At 49.5% G+C, this 17,028-nt stretch overlaps 5 protein-coding genes across 5 annotated transcripts, besides 1 other annotated feature; 1 reads left to right on the top strand and 4 right to left on the bottom strand.

Annotated features, from left to right (window-relative positions):
- Positions 1-17,028: part of a sequence feature (contig 1.170 861..216503(-1)) that runs on past both edges of the window.
- On the top strand, positions 1,683-5,040 carry ANIA_09221 (Zn(II)2Cys6 transcription factor domain-containing protein; the record flags this gene model as incomplete). The annotated part of the gene is made up of 4 exons (XM_677398.2): positions 1,683-2,062; positions 2,123-2,765; positions 3,184-3,388; positions 3,500-5,040. The coding sequence occupies 4 exons, from the start codon at positions 1,683-1,685 to the stop codon at positions 4,738-4,740; spliced, it is 2,469 nt and encodes an 822-aa protein (XP_682490.1). The 3' UTR covers positions 4,741-5,040.
- ANIA_11192 (cytochrome P450) lies at positions 5,088-6,929 on the bottom strand (the record flags this gene model as incomplete). Its single annotated transcript, XM_677399.2, has 4 exons — positions 6,722-6,929; positions 5,836-6,661; positions 5,702-5,786; positions 5,088-5,643 (listed from the first exon to the last, which is right to left on the bottom strand). The coding sequence occupies exons 1-4, from the start codon at positions 6,893-6,895 to the stop codon at positions 5,088-5,090; spliced, it is 1,641 nt and encodes a 546-aa protein (XP_682491.2). The 5' UTR covers positions 6,896-6,929.
- On the bottom strand, positions 7,172-7,919 carry ANIA_11200 (uncharacterized protein; the record flags this gene model as incomplete). Its single annotated transcript, XM_050612384.1, has 2 exons — positions 7,172-7,810; positions 7,899-7,919. 2 exons carry the CDS (start codon positions 7,917-7,919, stop codon positions 7,172-7,174), a joined length of 660 nt encoding a protein of 219 aa, XP_050468312.1.
- ANIA_09223 (protein asqN) lies at positions 12,401-13,387 on the bottom strand (the record flags this gene model as incomplete). Its single annotated transcript, XM_677400.1, has 3 exons — positions 12,401-12,720; positions 12,784-13,217; positions 13,272-13,387. 3 exons carry the CDS (start codon positions 13,385-13,387, stop codon positions 12,401-12,403), a joined length of 870 nt encoding a protein of 289 aa, XP_682492.1.
- ANIA_09224 (FAD-dependent oxidoreductase) lies at positions 15,123-16,556 on the bottom strand (the record flags this gene model as incomplete). Its single annotated transcript, XM_677401.2, has 1 exon — positions 15,123-16,556. One exon carries the CDS (start codon positions 16,554-16,556, stop codon positions 15,225-15,227), a length of 1,332 nt encoding a protein of 443 aa, XP_682493.1. The 3' UTR covers positions 15,123-15,224.

Genomic DNA, 17,028 nt, shown 5'->3' with positions numbered 1-17,028 from the left:
ATTGACAAACAGTACAAACATGCCGTATAAATCAACTATCTAATGAATCAGCAACCTTATGCAGTGAATATAGCCTAACTAACTTGGGGATTTTATGTAATATAAGTTCTTCGCGGGTAACCACTGGTTTACCAAAAATCCCGTGCGGTTCCTGACCATCGACCCAACTCGTATTCTGACATTCGACCGTCGCGGGTTTTGTTATGGTTTACATGAACACCAGAGATGTGACAGTTGTCTTAGAGAAAAGAGCCATAGTCTGTAATTGAAAGCAAGTAGCAGTCCAGCTATAACCAATCTTGCTCGACATGACGCAGTCAAATTTTTCATCAACCGCATGTTGAATGGAATATCAAGTGTGAGCTTATGCGGAACAGGTTGATTCCGTTGGAGCTGCTATGCCCCAGCCGACCTTTAATGCTATTCTTCTTGGATTGTTATTCAGATCATGTTGCGAACGGATGTTTACTTCTACTGATACCACCATCGCCGTGCCTTCGGATATGACACGTCTCAGGTGGACCTTGACAAACCCGTGAGGACTTAATATCGCAGGCTTGTCAAGGTATACATGTCTGCTGTGCTAATTTTCATTTTCAAGTGATTTTTAAGCTTTTTGCCTCAAAACTTAAATCAGCAAGCACTATGAGCTACACCAAGTCTGGTTTGGGGTCCTTGTAACTTTCTGCTCGATTAAGTAATGGAGGTAGATCAGTGGGTCTCTATATGTGAATTTCCCTCCTTTCCGCTCGATAGTTGAGTTAGCCCGAGTTTATTGGACTATGTTTAGTGTACAGGAGAGGCAGGTCTGAATGTGGTCGATGCACGGGAACCAAGGTCACTAGAGGTAGGGGCATACCACGGGGTGGCGTCACCTGACAGCCGAACGTTTTCGACAGACACGCATCTTGACTGCTTAATGGACTGTCAGTAGAACCCTGATGGTAGATTGCTGCTGTGTAACAATCAAGCTGTGGATACCCTGGAATGACCTCGCATGGTTGCCAATCCTCCTTCATAAGGCAATACGTCTACTATGGGTGGTAACGGCCAGCAATGAGTTCAATATTAGGCCCGTTTTCTGTAGAAAAGACTGTATTGCATAATAATTAGCAAACTACCTGCTCTAAGAAAGAAAGCTAATAGGAGGCAGGTTCTATCATAAAGGGTTTTACTGGAGAGGTGCCAGATATCAAAGCGCCTTGACGATTATTGTTTGATTACCAAATATTCTCGAAGCTCATCACATTGATCAATGTGATTCTCGAAGAGTGTACTGCCGAAACCAAAAGGGATCGGTCTTTCTGTTCGGAAGCAACCGGAAGTGCCGCATATCTAAAGTAGGTAGATGTACCTACTACGGAGCCTTGCGTGCCTAATGTGGGTTGTGTGCTCTGCAGCGGGAAGGATTTAGTTATCACTCGGAGTAATGGCGTAAGCAGAATAGTAATTTTCATCGCTGTTTGCCAGCAAAACTACCCGAACTAGGGTCCACGGGGCTTCTGCATTCATAGTTTCTTGCCGACATCGAAGTGCTTTTCATCTAGAGAGGCGGAATTCGGGTAGAAACGAATTGATAAAAAGCAAATAGATGAGCCATATATGTAACTACTGAGTCTCTACTTTTTCTTACTTCCTCTCACTGTTTGCGTACACTGTTTTGCATTTCCTTTCGTCACAATATGACGCGGCAAATCCCGCTCCTAGCGCTATCGTGGCTTGAATTGATTTTCTTCAGCTGCTACTACGGCGGACTAGCGGGACTGGGATACCATTCCCTCTGGAGGATTGCACTTCGCCGAAGGAATGTGGCACCCGCTATCAAGTCTGTTCTGCAGACTGGGCGCTTTGCGGATGGAACGCCCCTAACGCGCCGGTATACTAACTTGGAATTTTTGGATAAGAAATTGGTTCCTGCGGTAATCTTCTACGACGGATTGTTGACTGGAGCATGCCCACTTTATCGCTTGTTACTGGTGGACATCCATTCGACCATGCAAGCGATGGCACTCTGCATGCTTGTCAGCACCAGATCCAAGTCGTTATCGACTATATCTTTGCTGTGAGTCGGGTCCTTCTGCCTTTGAGTATAACGAAGCTCTAATAATCTACCGAGGGACAGCTTGCCAACTTTTTGGAATGTCTTCAACCAGTTTTACGGTGCTGCCTTCGTCTACCCCCTCTACCTCTTATTAGAGGCAGTAACGACTGGCTTTAACCCTCTGTATCCGGTCGAGACCGAGACATCTCGTTCTGCGTTACTGGTGAGCGCTATGATCGGCTCTTTTTTACCGTTCACCTTTCTCTGGCCAGCTTTTCTTCGGTCTGGCACGGAGAGCCGACAACGTGCTATTGCATTATACCGATTTGCTCCGGTAGTGTTCTCACTTCTGCAGATTGTTGGAGAGAAGGTGCTGGGCGCGCAGATGATCCCTCAGCCAACTTCTCAGGCTAGCCCTTATTTGGTTGCCGGCTGCGCTGCCACAGTGGGGCATTGGTACGCTCTTGGGGGAGCTTTAGGTCTCGCCATGCGGCTGTCTCACAGAAAGGGCCGCTTGGGGGCTCTCACCTTAGTCCTCAAACGGCTTTATCTGCCTCGCTCGGCTGAAGAAACTACTCGCTTGGACGCCTCTGTACTCGCTCGCGCAGCGCACGAATTTCTGCAATACGATGTCCTCGTGCTCATTGCAGCTTATATTCCGTACGCATACTATCTGCTCGCGCCCCTCAATCTGGCATCGCCCTTTGCGATGGTTGTGTCCCTTGTACTTGGCACCATTTTTTTAGGGCCGGGGGCGGTTCTGGCTTTCGCGTACCGGGTTCGCTGGCATCTAGCTATCTCAGATTAGGCAACTTGAAGCAAACCGAAGCCGATTCGTTTGTGATTATGTGATTCTGGACCTCGGCCGACTAAGCCAAGTACCTTTGCAAGCCACTAAGTCATGCAAAGTTGTATCGGCCGCTGTTCGCCACGCCAAGCCCTTGTGAGGACACATTTGGGCAACGCGCAGCAATGCGACATAGCCGAATCCAGAAAGATTAGTAGGAGGGCCCTGGTGAAAGTATCTACTGGCGTTAGCTTGTCTCGTTAGCCTATGTGATCCTTCTGCAGTTCGGCGAAGCCAACGCGGCTGGCCATGCCTTTCATTCTCCAATGCAACATTATCACCATCAATCCTGCAGATCGCGTTCAGGGGTCCCGATCCTAGCGGTCTCAATCTGCATCTGAGGCATGGCAGCGAACGGCTTACGCCGAGCCCAGAAAGTCTCGAGTTGGTAGCCTATATTATCATGCACTTCAGAGAAGTAGATAAGGAAGCCAGAGTTTGTTTGCTTATACTGTTCATACATTTGAAGACCTCGCACTGGATGTCCGGTGCTTCAGGCAGTAAGAACTTGAGCCACTCCTCAGCCTCAGTCGCAAACAAGGCAAACCAAGCAAACAATGCAAACTGAACTGAACTGTCCCCTCCATCATTAACACGCAATCCTCCTCAAGCAAGGACAGTTCTCATCATGAGCACGGTGAACCAATCTTCCACGCGTTCAGAGCTAGCCGGTAACTGGGAACGCCTGCGCAAGTCCTGCGATACCTGTCAGGAGGCCAAGGTCAAATGCAGTCAACACAAGCCGTCCTGCCACCGATGCCTTCGACATCGTCAGCCCTGCGTCTACAGCCCGCAACGTCGGTCGGGACGTCCTCCCAAGAGGCCCAGTCCCTCCAGTCGCTTAGGACCTGAATCAAACAATTCCGGAGATGACATTCACAATGAAAACACCATACAGCGAACGAATCTAAATGCCAATGACTCTGCCATGACTGACGCCGGGGCAGTCGATCCCCGGGTGCTAACCGGCGACTTCGCCGCAAGTACTGGCATAGATCCTGTCGACGATATCTTCCAAACATCCTTTGAATCCTTCCTCGCAGCCTCATTGTCTCCTAAAGGTGGACTCCTGCCAGGATCTCATAGCAATCCAACCACACCCAACGGCTTCTCGATGAATTCGCCCTCCATCACTGATCCATTCGGCGCCTTTCCGTTTCTCATAACGGACCACAACTTGCCTATCGCCGCGCTCTCATCGCATGTTCCTCCAATTGATCAGCTACCCGTACTAAGCACCGGAGCCTCAAATACAAGCAGCGAGTGCGGCGACTGCGGTGCGAAGTGCTACAGCTCACTATTACAGCACCTTTTGTTCCTCCGCCAGACGCTCCCCGAGTCCACCAGGCCATCAATAGACGTGATAATGCAGGCTGAGGGCCATGTGCGTGCTTTACTTGATCGGGTATTAGGCTGCAACGCATGCCTTGGCAATCGGTCGTCTATCCTGCTCATATCAGCGATAACAGAGCGCATAGTCCAGATGTTAGACTGGATCATCGAGGAGAAGACTCTTTTGGATACCGAGAATATGCGTTACAACCGACGAACGTTTAGTTCATGGGGTCGCCCTCCCCGGTTACCACCTCATGGCCTTAATGGTATGCGGAGGAACGTCTGCCACGTTTCACTTCGCGTGGGTAATACTGAATTGGATGAGGACGCCAAACAGTATTTTCTTAAGAATTTCATTTTGCTTCGACTAAAGAAACTCGCAGTTAAGGTGCAGGAAGTGCGACGGACAGCTACCACCCGTCCTGGCGATTGCATATACCGCGCTGCGGAATTGGTGCTGGCGGATTCGATTCAACGACTGGATTATCTTCGTGGCCAGTGTCAGTTATGGGAGTGAGATGTAGCGATTTTATGCTCTGAACTTATGAGGTTATGACCGGATTCCCCTGATTGAAGCTTATAGTGTGATATCCCTGCTCGGAATATATAAACTCTGCATATTGACTTGGGTTCAGCCATTGCTAACCATCAAATGTCTTATCTTTTCTCATTTGGAACAGTTTCTAAATACGTCTCAGACTATCAAAGGAAGCGATGTTCGGATTACTTTCAGTTCATCCGGGGACGCCATTGGGTAGCAGTTGCTCATTCAGTCAGCTCTAGATTCACCTCTCAATGGCCTTAAGTTCATGCTGTATTGCCGTGTTCAGTGCAGCGGTCGCAATTGTTTGCTTGATACCATGATCACTTCCCAACTCTCTCCAGAAGTCTCGCAATACCCTCCGGAGTCGCCTTCCACTGCTGACTCTCGTCAAGTGAGACTTCCAATTCTTCCTTCCAAATTCTTTCAATCAATTCGCGATGCTGAGCCGTGCGAGGCGTTATCTTCGCTGGAAATGGGTTGAGACACACGATGAATCCCGGTCTCAAATCGTCCTTGTCAATGGGGATTTTATTTTTATCATCATCTGTCGCTTGTAGTGTGTCAAACCCCCAGAGCCAATGCGAGATGACAAGAAACAAACTCCTTTCTGCAAGGTGCTGCCCGGGACAGACTCGACGACCGGCTCCGAAAGTGAAAAGAAGCTGTGCATCTCCGTTGGAGCTGGCATTGGGCTTTCCCTCCCATCGCTCCGGTTTAAACTTGTCTGGTTCTGGAAAAATGTCAGGGTCGTTGTGGAGGGCGTGCGAGTTCATTATCAGTCCAGTTTCTTCGGGAATGGTGTACTTTCCCCAATGTACGGGTGCGTTGGCAGCGCGGGGGAGCGATAGTGGAACTGCAGTGATCCAACGCTGGGCCCTAGTGGGAATCAGATCTAGGGAATATGTGGAAATGACAACTGGACGTTTACACTCACTCTTGGATTACCTGTTGGACGTAAGGAAGATTCGCCGCGTCCGCGTCGGTGGGTAGCCGATTCGGCCCAACAACACGGTCGATTTCTGAATGGTCAGTCTGTGGCGTAATTTTGAGTGGCGGAAAAAGACCTACCTTCCTGAGCTTTTTTTTGTGCTTCAGGATGCAGACACATCGCCGCGACCCAGTTGATCAGGGTAGATGCGGTAGTGTCGGTTGTGCCTGTCAGCAAGTGATGGCCAATTTCCGCACCCTCGATCTCTGAAACCCCTGGCCAGCCTTGCTTGAGTTTTTCTTGTATCGCATGGTTGACCGAAGGGAGCACCTCTCCCTGACTTGTCCGCTTTGCAACATCGGAATAATTCCTCCAGATGTACTCACGATGCTTTGCGGCGATCTTGCGGGCCTGCCTGCAAACAGGGAACATCCATTCCGGCAGCTTCCACAAGAATGGCCAGGAATCCAGAAATGCACCGCGCACGCCTGTCTCGGCCAAGTCATACAGATCCTGAATGGTCTCCTTCACACGGGGGTCCGCGGCATCAATAATTCTCCTGCCATTAACCATTGTCATGGCCACACTGTTACTGTAGCGCTCAATGTGGTCTCTCCACTCCGTCGGCGCCCTGAGAAGATCAAAAAGGAGCTGGCGAGTCTCTAGCTCTTGATACGGTAAGTACTGTTTCGCCGCACTGTTGTTGAGCACGGCCTGCCACATTCTGCGCGACTGTCGCCACTTCTCTCCGTTGTTTAAGCCGGGGAAGAAGCCGTCGCGCATGAGCAACTGGAATCGAGAGGGCGGACGATTCTGGGAACTTGCTCCCTGCTTGATGAAAATGTCTCTCACGTCGCGCAGCCCGCTGACAACGACGTGCGCCGTATCGCCTAGCATGACTGTATAGACGGGCCCATATTGCTGCGCCCACTTCCTGTACTGATATTGCGGGTAAAACAGGTCAATCTGCCGGCGTTAGTTATTTGGCCGTAAATCTGCACCCTCGCACACCCTTGAAGAATGTACCTGTTTCGTATTGCCCCAGATGAACTCGGTCGGCGGTCCAGGTGGCAGCCCCTTCGGGCGTGAACCAACACGTAGAGCTTTGATGGCAATGAAGCCGATCAGTATAACGACGGTGCTTCCTAAGAGAGGCACAGAGTATGGAACGTTGAAGACGTCGAGGGCTGCCATTGTCATGATCAGGATGTCAATTGTGGTAACCTCAAAACACCTATTCATGGCTTGATATGTCTATCTATCACTATGAGCACGTCTGTTTCTGGTCCCGACTGATTTGTAATTGCTCTCTGGGTTTGCTTGAAATCTCCCGACGAGTCTGCATATCGGGGCCGGGAGGTTTCCGCTCAACACCGGGATCAGGATATCCTAGCCTATCGGGGTAGAGGGTGCCTAGTAGCCAAATGCCAGCAACAAACTAGGAAATTGGAATTGTGAAAGATCAACAAAGTAGAATCACTCAGGTACTATCTTTCCCAAGAGCGCTAAAACCCTCGAGAGACACTGACTAACGGCTCCAGCCCCTTCACGCCCATACAGTGCCGCTCCAGCTCCTACCCCTCCTTCCCCCACCACATCAGTCTCTGAAACAACGTCCTTCTCTCGAACATAAACTTCTCGCAGTAATGCGCTCAAGCTTGTCAACACGGCGTACACGATCTGCCTTGCGAGCAGCGACTCTTCTTCATTCTGTAGCGTAAGCGATCCCAGCGTCATGGGGGTTTTTACACAGCGCCAGGTCGATGCGCCGGAAGAGGAGGGGCGGTCTCCTGTAAGTCCTGCTGCTCCTATTCCTGTGGCAGTAGGGCTATTATCACTGCTTCCTGTACCCACACCTGCAGCAATAGCACCGTCAACAAGACCATAAGCTGTACAAGCAGCCTGACAGATTTCCAGAATCGAATCCGCTAGCGGGACGAGCCCTGTGGGGCTGTAACCATTTGCAGTCGCAGAGGTCTGTCTCGCACCTTCGATGCATTTCGAGAGGTCCTCTAACGGTCGAGTGAGTGTTGGCAGGAGGCTGAACTCGTATGGCCCGCGCGGAGGTAGCAGCGATGATACCTGCGTCAGTTCGGTTGCACAGGGGCCTTCTGCCTAGGTGCCGGGCGTCGTTAGTCGAGAGCTTACAATTGAAAACAAAAAAGAAAAGAAGATGGGCCAGATGATGGAAAGAGTTACTTACCCGCCGGGTACTTGAGAACATTGGTCTCTGCTGATTGGAGAGCTGTTGGAGGTCGTTGTCTATGCTGCCTCGACTGCAAGGTAAGTTCTGTGGTGGTGTGATGGAAAGCTGAGAATTGCGGCTAACTGCCCAGTAGTCGACCCCTCACTGCACTACATTCATGAACCCCTCCTTTTGCACACAGCCCTGCTTAACTCAACAAATCAAGCATCTCAATCATTTACCTAGTCAAGACTAGTTTTGGCACCTGGCAATTGACCATGGTCTGCTAGTTTAAACTCTTCTATAACAATCCCATTCTTGGCCAATGTCCAGAGAGTCAGGATCGTACTCTGCCTGCTCCTTGACTTAGGAGATGCCTTTATTTAGTAACTTCCTGACAGATCCTTGAGGTGGACACCGTAGGCCCTCACGTGTTCGATGTAACTATCGCTTTCCACTTTTCCAACCAAGCAGAAGAGATTTAGGGATGGACGAAGCCGTGTACGTATTACTGATATTTCTCTTTTCTTTTCCTCTCTTTTTTTTTTATTCGCCCCCTCTTTATTACTTTTCTTATATGAGACTGATTCTTGATAGAGAAAACAGGTTTGCTTGCCTTTTCAGAGCGAGGGAATCTCGGTAACTCTAACTCTTGTGAGTGTTCGAGACGATGGCGCGAGAACTCAACGTTACAAAGATGGATAGTTGATGATGATATCTCCGACATAGATAAAGGTATCTCTTTAAGCCAACGTTCTGAGCAGGTGGGGTGGTTGAAGTGTGACTATGCAGAGGCTGAGAGTGCTCTAAGAGGTTAATGTTCAGATTAAGGGTTTACTATAATTATACCCATAGCGGTAGATAAACCTTATTATACTGGATCCCACGGTACCGGCCGCTTGTTCCCGCACTTCCGTCCGTGCGACCCATACTATCCCGCTCCGGCTCGTCGGGCCACCTGTTTCGCAAGAAATCCACGGGACACTGCGCTCGGAGGACCAAACCCGCCGCGCGAGCATGGATCAGGGACGTGTAAGGCGCGTGGGACAACGCTTATGCGGACAGCCGTCTTAACGCCAGGGGCAGCTATTGGCGAGATGCACAGTCGGTATAACAGAGCAGGTCCATTTACAATGGAGATACAGAGAAAAGGTAAGTCATGCAAATTGAATGGTTTAAATGATAAGGGATCTACTCTGTCAGGATAGATTAGCCTGTTAGCCAGGTAAGGACTCGAACACCACCTATAATCAACGATAGGAGAACGAATACTCGGGGTAATCAGAACTGAACCTGGGGGGATCTTCCCAGGCCAGGGGACCTCCCCCCGTCGTAAATACATTTATAAAGCTATACGCATGTAACCTGGTAGCAACACCATGACAAGGCCTTGCCCGAAAACAGCGGCTGATCCCGACAATTCCGCCAACGTAGCATCTCCCAGAGAAGGATACCTACATCTTGATTGTACCAGAACTTCCATGATTATCTGCCTGAGGCGCCAGACCCTTGATATTGAATCCGAACAGGATCCGTAACAGAAGCTTGCCGACCATATGCTCGGTGGCTGCATGGCACCGGGCCCCTGACCGATCAAGTTCCGTTTGAGATTAGGACCCGATCGTTAGTTCGCCAGACGAATTCGGAATCAATGCCCAGTCGATCTGTGGCGAAGTCGCTCGAAGAGAAAACAAACAATTATTACGTACCCATGGCGTAAATCACATTGCGCCGGGACAAGCGACAGATGGCACAATAAGTCCAGACAGCTCCCATGTAGTGTGGCCGCTCTCTTCTACCTTCCTCTTAAGTACCGTTAATCTTCCATCACGGTCCTGAAAGCCGATTAGTAGGTGCTTGGTAGCGGTCCTCCACCCGAGTGACCCATGTAGCTTATCCAGCCTATAGTCGTCAAGCCGTTCCGGGTAGTATATTTCAATTCAAACCATGATCAAAATGCTCGTCACTGTTGTCTAGATTGACTAAACAGGATTCCCAGTCGTACCTTTCAAAAGGGTTCGGGCTCACTACAACGGGCGAGGTTGGAGTGTAGGGCAACTTCAAATTCCGGTCAATTAAAAAGCCTTCATCACAGGCACCGGAGAGTATTCTACGGCATAGTCTGCGAGAAATCCGTCCTCGTTCAGGTATATGACTGAATATGTCGTTTTTATGGGGTGCCGCAAGGAGCGTGGTATCCTGACATGCGCGAACAATCGTATTTATAAATACTGTGTCCCGCTGCTTCGTACCAATTGAAACATCGAAAAGTCCAAATTTGACACATTTACCCTCATCCTGAAGTAAATGACTCCTTCCTAAGGACCTCAACAACATCGTCGTCACATCGTTGCCAGCGGCTGGATAGTGCGAGAAAGGAAAAACCAATGACAAATCCTCACACATAGCGAAACATCGCACAGTCGGACTATAGGCTGCAGTAGCTCATCAAACTTGCTCCGAACCCATTCGAATCTTTAAAGCTTCCAAGAAGCGTGTCTAGGGGTAGGAGGTGTTATTTCCATGTGCTCATTAAAACAGCACAATTGGTGTAATCTGGCCTAAGCATACTTCAATGATCTTCCATCTGGTTTTGGCATGTTTCAAAGGAACAATCTAAGACTGCGGACTGAGCAGAATGGAGCAAGTTAATACCAATGATGCATTACTACCGGGCCTTGCTAGACAACTAAGGATACGGAGGAGCATTGGCGGGAGTATTGGATTCCGCCGTCTTGGTGAGGTCCAGTTCGGATGTTGGATGTTGTGAATTTGAATGAAGTAGACTAGACTTATTTCAAGCTTTCAAGCTCTTTCGGACTTTATAGCTCATGCTGCTAGACAATTTGTCAGGACATGAAGGAACCTTAAGAACAACCACTGTGTGAGCAGCACTCATGATAGTTCGGCGGCTTGTAGCTGACAAATAAGAGGACCTTCGTCGACCACACCGCAAAAGAATTGCTGGGTCGGACGCGCCTCAACTGATCGATTATCGGGATGTGATATACTTTGAAGACCGAGCTCTTTTCGAGGGAGCATCGTGGGGGGTCTCAGAGCCCATTTCAAGGCCATGCGAGAGAAAGAGTCTGCCAGGTTGGGATTGAGCGATAGCTATGGCGCACTGGTGCATGAGGAGACGCACCTCCAGCATACCGCCCAAGTGGACAAGGAATCACTGCAGAGTATGACGGAGGAATACGAGGAGCCTATGAGGTTACGCGATACAGGGCACGCCAATCTCGAGCTGGCGGACTGGTCGCCCGATGATGGCCTGGAAAATGGTGGGGAGGAGGGGTGGTGTAGGAACACGTTTTCGAACCTATTGATGGATGTTATGTTCAACGGGCCAATGCGCCGGCATAATTGAAGGATACTTATCAGCGAGCACACCATGTGTACACGATGTGGAAGTATGAAGGAGTCTGGTATTCAGGAGTGCGGATGCACAAAGAAGCTAGGCTGAATACTAATGAGATTGACTAAGACTGTGCCTGGTCTGCACAGTCTTAGACAATGAAAATAACATGATATTTCCGTATTAGACTCTTAGTTATTGAGGCGCTCTAGCCATTCTTGGAAGGTAGAAAAAGCTTCATCTCGTAAAGATTCATCTCGTAAGAGGAGAGTGTAGATCCGTCGGTACTGTGTAGGATTATCTATAATCAGCATGAAATTACGAATATTCTGCACAAATATCTACGGCAAGAGAAAGAACAAAATCCATTACCTTTTTTTCCCTCTTTCTAGCGAGATACGTCTACCGCGCGAGACAGAATTCGTCGCGGAGCGTTAACGGGTGGGATGGTATGTGGTGGAATGCTTGTTGTGGGTTATGTATTTTCCCCCTTCTAAGCGCAAGTAGAATAAAAGTAACGGCGTTTAAGCCCAGGTAGTGGAAAAGGTTTTAAAATTGTGGATTTCATGTAAAAGAGTCGCTGTTTAGTTTAGGGTTTAATGCTGATGAAGCACCTATGCTCAATGCTGAGGACGCAGCCAAAGATCCAGGCGTGTGGGTAATCGAACCCATACTCCCCATATGAAGAGCACCTTGCTGTCTCGCCAGACTCAGGGCTGTTTCAATTCTGATTGGTGCGGATGAAGTAGATATTATTTTTGTGTCACTCGTGCGCTCGCTTGCACTTTTTTTCTCATCCTCTTTGGCAGCAAGGTGGGTCCCTCCAGTATGTGCAAATATAAGTTACTCACCACCGATGATCAGAACGCTACCTCCAATAGATGAATTCCACCAGTTTGAAGTTCCATCGGGACAGTTTGTGCCCCAAGAATAGCTTCAAAGCTGCTTCGAATCACTGCTGGGAATAACACAACTTTCCATTCTATAACCAAGATAAAGATCTTGAAGGCTGGGATCTCGGCACGCCAGAGCTAGACTACTAAAAGCATGCAAAAGATGACTGGTTTTTACACGTTCCAGTGCAACACACAGTACCTAAGTCTCCGCGTTGTTATGCCTAAAGGGAACAATCTGGGGAACCTGCGATAAGTCCTCAAGTACATCACTTGATTCGGACATCAAGAATGGCTGCCTCGGACTCCGTGCTGAAAATCACGTTGACAATATGCAAGCTCTCTTCGGCGGAGGCGATCAGATACTTCCATTCCGCCAGAGATCTCTCTTTACCACCAAATAGGGACATCATGTCGATGTCGTAGAGAAGAGAGGCTTCGGCTGGGACATCATCCTGTAAGACCTGGTCGCAAATCAGGATTCGACTCCTGTCCTTATCCATGGCTCTCGCCGTCTGCTTCAGGATGGCCGCGCAGGCCTTGTCGGGCCAGTCATGGAAGATATGGCGGAAAAAGTATGCAGCAGCCCCTAAATAACTCATTTAACGATTTCCAACCCTTGGACTTCCACGGCTCGGACATGGATGCCTACCTTTCACTGGCTGCGCCTCGAAAAAATCGTGTTGCTGCATCTCCACGACTGCGGGACCGGGTGAAGAGGCATTGACGACATAACGATCTTGCACGATACATCGCAAGCCACTGCTCGGAAAATACTCCAAGATTCGCTTTGCGACTTGACCCTGGCCGCCACCAACATCGACTATCAGACCGCCGTCGACAACTAAGCTATCAAACGGGTACAACCGGGGAATCACGTCTAGCGAGTTAATATTGACTGCATGCATGGCACGCGCGAACCGCTCGCCACGCTGAGGATCATCGTTGGTTATATACTCCCAGAAGTTTTTGTCCGTGTTGAAGGCAAGGTTGAACCCTGTAGGGGCACCTCTCTCTGGTTCACGGTACCTAGCAGCGGCAAGTGCGTCGGCTTCCCGGCTGGCGGATCGGAAGACATCATCTAACCTGCCGTGTGTTAGAATATGTAACAGTTGATGCCGCCAAGCTGGCTCAACAAACCGATGGGACAGTAGGTCTTTGGTCTTTGGCTTCAGCAACAGCATAGACATCCGGGTGTGGGCATAGTGGCCCGGTTGAGGTTGCATGAAGACGTGCTTGTTTACGAGAACACGCATAATGCGACCTTCAGGATTAGCTTGTAAGCATCACTGGGCAATGTGTGAAGCCCGCACTTAGAAGCATTTCCGCCGCACCCGCCAGTTTTGCAAGCTCGCTGAGTGAAATTACCCCGTCTATTGGGACATATTCATCAATGCGAAGGTCAATCGCCACTTTGAGGGACGAGCAAAAATGGAACTATGGTGACTGGTGGTTAGCTTCCAAGCTCTATGCTCTCGGGTGAACGGAGGAGCAGTCACCTGCAGGGAGCTGATGAGGAGATTCAGCTCCGGATCCATTGTTACAGCACATATTCTCTGAGAAAGCTCTATGATTCTCCGCTTGGCTTCGATTCCTTCCAAACACGCAACGCTCGTATTTTCTCCGGACATCGGATACAGCGATGGGGCCGAGAGATTCTCATCCTTCAGACACTTTGAGTACGTGGACATGGCCTCGAGAAGTTGAGCCCCGAGCGCTTCGAAGCTATGCTCATCCGATGGTGTCAATAGGCCAAACAAAGCGGTGATAGAACCCATATTGAATGATTCAGGTGTCGGGCGGTTTAGTACATATTGACACCATTCAGAGGGGCATATATATCTGTAGCTGATTGTCAACCAATGAATTCTATGTCCTGATATCTTCTCAAACAGAAAGGAGTGCTGTTGACCTCTTGGCAATAACCGGACTTATAGGTACTGCTGTGCACACCGCAGTAAACATGCACAGTGATCAGCCCTGTATTCCCATATACTTATTTGTGACAAAAGAGTGTCGTTATATTTGTCTCACATACCCTGTTTGGCTGCCATGGCTAGCACTCACGGCATGATATCCACTTGCATCAATGGCTCAGTCAGGCCCGGACTGACAAGGTCAGCCGCAGATGGGAGTGCCGGTTTTTTTTTTCTTATCAAAAATAGCCAATCATGCGCACCTACTGACTGTTTTTGCACCTTCTAGACATGCATTATCCAGCTGAAAATGTTGCTGTGTGACTATAAGGTGTAAGTCCCTGCTTCAACAGGCTATATCTACATATTGGGGTTGACCGATTTATTCGGGTTGGATTGGTATTACATATTTTAAGCAGCGGGCAGTTTAGGCATGGTCAGAAACCCGCCCCAACCCCCGCTTTACCAAGTGTAACAGCAAGACGTCCTACAAACATATGCTAAGATAAATATGTTCATAGAAATATCGTCTAGATCAGATGCTCCTTGGCTTGTGTGGTTGCTCTCTTTCCCTCTACTAGACCAGTATAGTTTTGGCTATACCCAAAACGTCAACCTCTGTGATAGCTCAGGACAGCTCAGGGCAAGGCTGCAAAATGATTACACTGTATTCATCAAGACATGATATTCCCTTATTTAAAGGTTGTTTCATGCACTGGCAACCCACACCTATCTATAAATGTTAACAATCAATTCAATTATAATATTTTCTGATTAGCAGTATTAATCATTTAATTATTTTTCTCGCTCTCGTAACCTCCCTCCCCTCTTCTCCTTTGCAGTTGGGAGTAACCAATTCAGGAAAATACTGCAGGGTCGGCAGCGGGATCTGCCGAGGTGAAATGCATCCAAAAAAAGCCGTGGATTCTGGGGAACACCAAGTGTGGTGGACAGTGAGTGGGACGAACTGCCCGTGCGTCGGGTCCGTGCAGCATTGTTAGGCAGGAAGATCTGTAGTAAATACTTTCCATCACATCTTTGTTCTACTGTCAGAATTGAGCAACTGAGCAAATGCTACAGGCTAGCTTCATTGTTGTCATTTTCTCCCCAATAAAACGCTGTAACCATCTCCTATATCAGACCTGCATGCAGACCTCATGCAGGGGTACTGCCATAGTTAGCTAGCCATCACTGCAGCAAATAGGTCCGACGCCTTCTCACTAAACGAGAGGCAGAGATTGCGCCACGTCAGCTCCATTGCGTCCTTTGCGCGCGTATATGCCGTCCGCTCATAAGCACTCAAGGCGCCCTCCAGTTTATCGGCGAATATCGCTGCAGGCGTCGACGCAGATGAAGACACAGTCACCAAGTGGAGACGTTCCAGTTCCTCAGCAAGGTCCAGGCTATCTGCCATGGCCACATTGACGCCTCTACCGGCAAACGGGGTCATCAGACTGGCCGCGTCTCCGACGAGCGCGATCCCGCGCTGATGTGCGTACGGATACGGCACCAGAGGCAGCATGTACATTGGCCTTGTGATGATTTCGGCGTCCGCCACCTGGGACTCAAAGGCTATCCTCAACAGGCGCTTGATATCTTCTGACCAGCTTGCAAAGAAATCGTCGTGCGTCAAGAGGAGCTCTTGTAGCGTTTTGGGATTGGATGGGAGAGAATTTATCAGGTCGTCCGGGTTGAGGAGAGGACACGGTCCAGTGTTATGGTTGTGCATGGACGCTAGTAGCTCCTTTCGTACTGCAGCCAGGCATTTGGAATGCAGAAACAGACAGACCCGCAAGGTACCGTGGATTGCCCGCTGCGCAAGAAGCAGCTTGTTGTCCCCAACCACGGCAAACGTGCCACTGCCTATCATATTGTCCATGTCCGGATACTGCTCTCGCGAGATACGGAGATACATTGTCATATAGCAGACGCCACTGTAGATTGGCTTGGGGGCGTTTGGAATCGCAGCGCGAATCCGTGACCAGGCACCGTCTGCGCCAACGATCAGATCGTATATCTCTTCTGATATCGGGGTGGTGGCAATGCTCGTGTCAGTGAACCGGAGACACTCTTTTCCTTTACTCCTGCTGCAATTTGCTGGTGTGATGTCGAGCACCTTGGTGTTCCACCGGATGCGCTCCTCCGGGATAGACTCGAGAAGAAGCTGAATGAGCGCGTTCCGCGATATCTCCGGCCGTTCTCCGTCGCCTGTAGTGTCAGAGAGTACGGTGCCGGTTATGTCTAGGATCCTGGTTTGCTCGGTGCATGCACTCTGGACCTCCAGGAACTGAGGGTAGAGACCGCAGCCTTTGATGGCACGAAGACCTAGCTCTCGGTGCAAATCCAGGTTTGCGCAGGGCACAGAGACCTGAGATGGATCGGGCTTATCCCGCCGCTCAAAGACAGTGAAGTCGAAGGAATGCGAGCTGGCCGTGAGCCGGGAGGCTAAAGTAAGCCCGGCTGGACCGGCACCGACGATGGCAATCTTGAAGTCGGACTGGCGTAGCATCGTGGTTAGTCAACGTAACTCAGTTAAGGTACAAAGTCTTCAGGCTTGTCTAGCTTTCATCATATATGATTTCTACCATAGTAGCCTTTGCATGAGTCATACAGGACGGTTGGAAGTGAATTCCCGGATTGGCCGTCAAGGTCATGCAGCGTACCACAGGAATAGAGAGGCTGTGTGTATTGCAGAGACATGTGGTCGCTATGTGGTTATATGAGACAAAAAGCAAATGGGTTACAGTGTGACAAATGTGTAGACACACGCGCCGGCCAGTGGCAGCATCGATCTTGCCTCCAGAGCTTGCGCCGGCTCGACTTGGTGTGACAGGCTGCGCTGCAAAGTAGGGTTGGTGTCGGTATCCGCCAGTTCTAGCGTATGCCTAGAGTTATCTGGTGACGGCACCGTTATGCTCGATGTCTTAGCTTGTGAAGAAGCAATGGAGGAGTGTTCCACGTATTAGGGGTCGCGACCATTG

This window comes from Aspergillus nidulans, chromosome VI (genome assembly GCF_000011425.1).
Source record: "Aspergillus nidulans FGSC A4 chromosome VI".
NCBI classification, from domain to species: domain Eukaryota; kingdom Fungi; phylum Ascomycota; class Eurotiomycetes; order Eurotiales; family Aspergillaceae; genus Aspergillus; species Aspergillus nidulans.
Note: the sequence above shows the minus strand (reverse complement) of the source record. Positions and strands in the feature narration are given on the sequence as shown.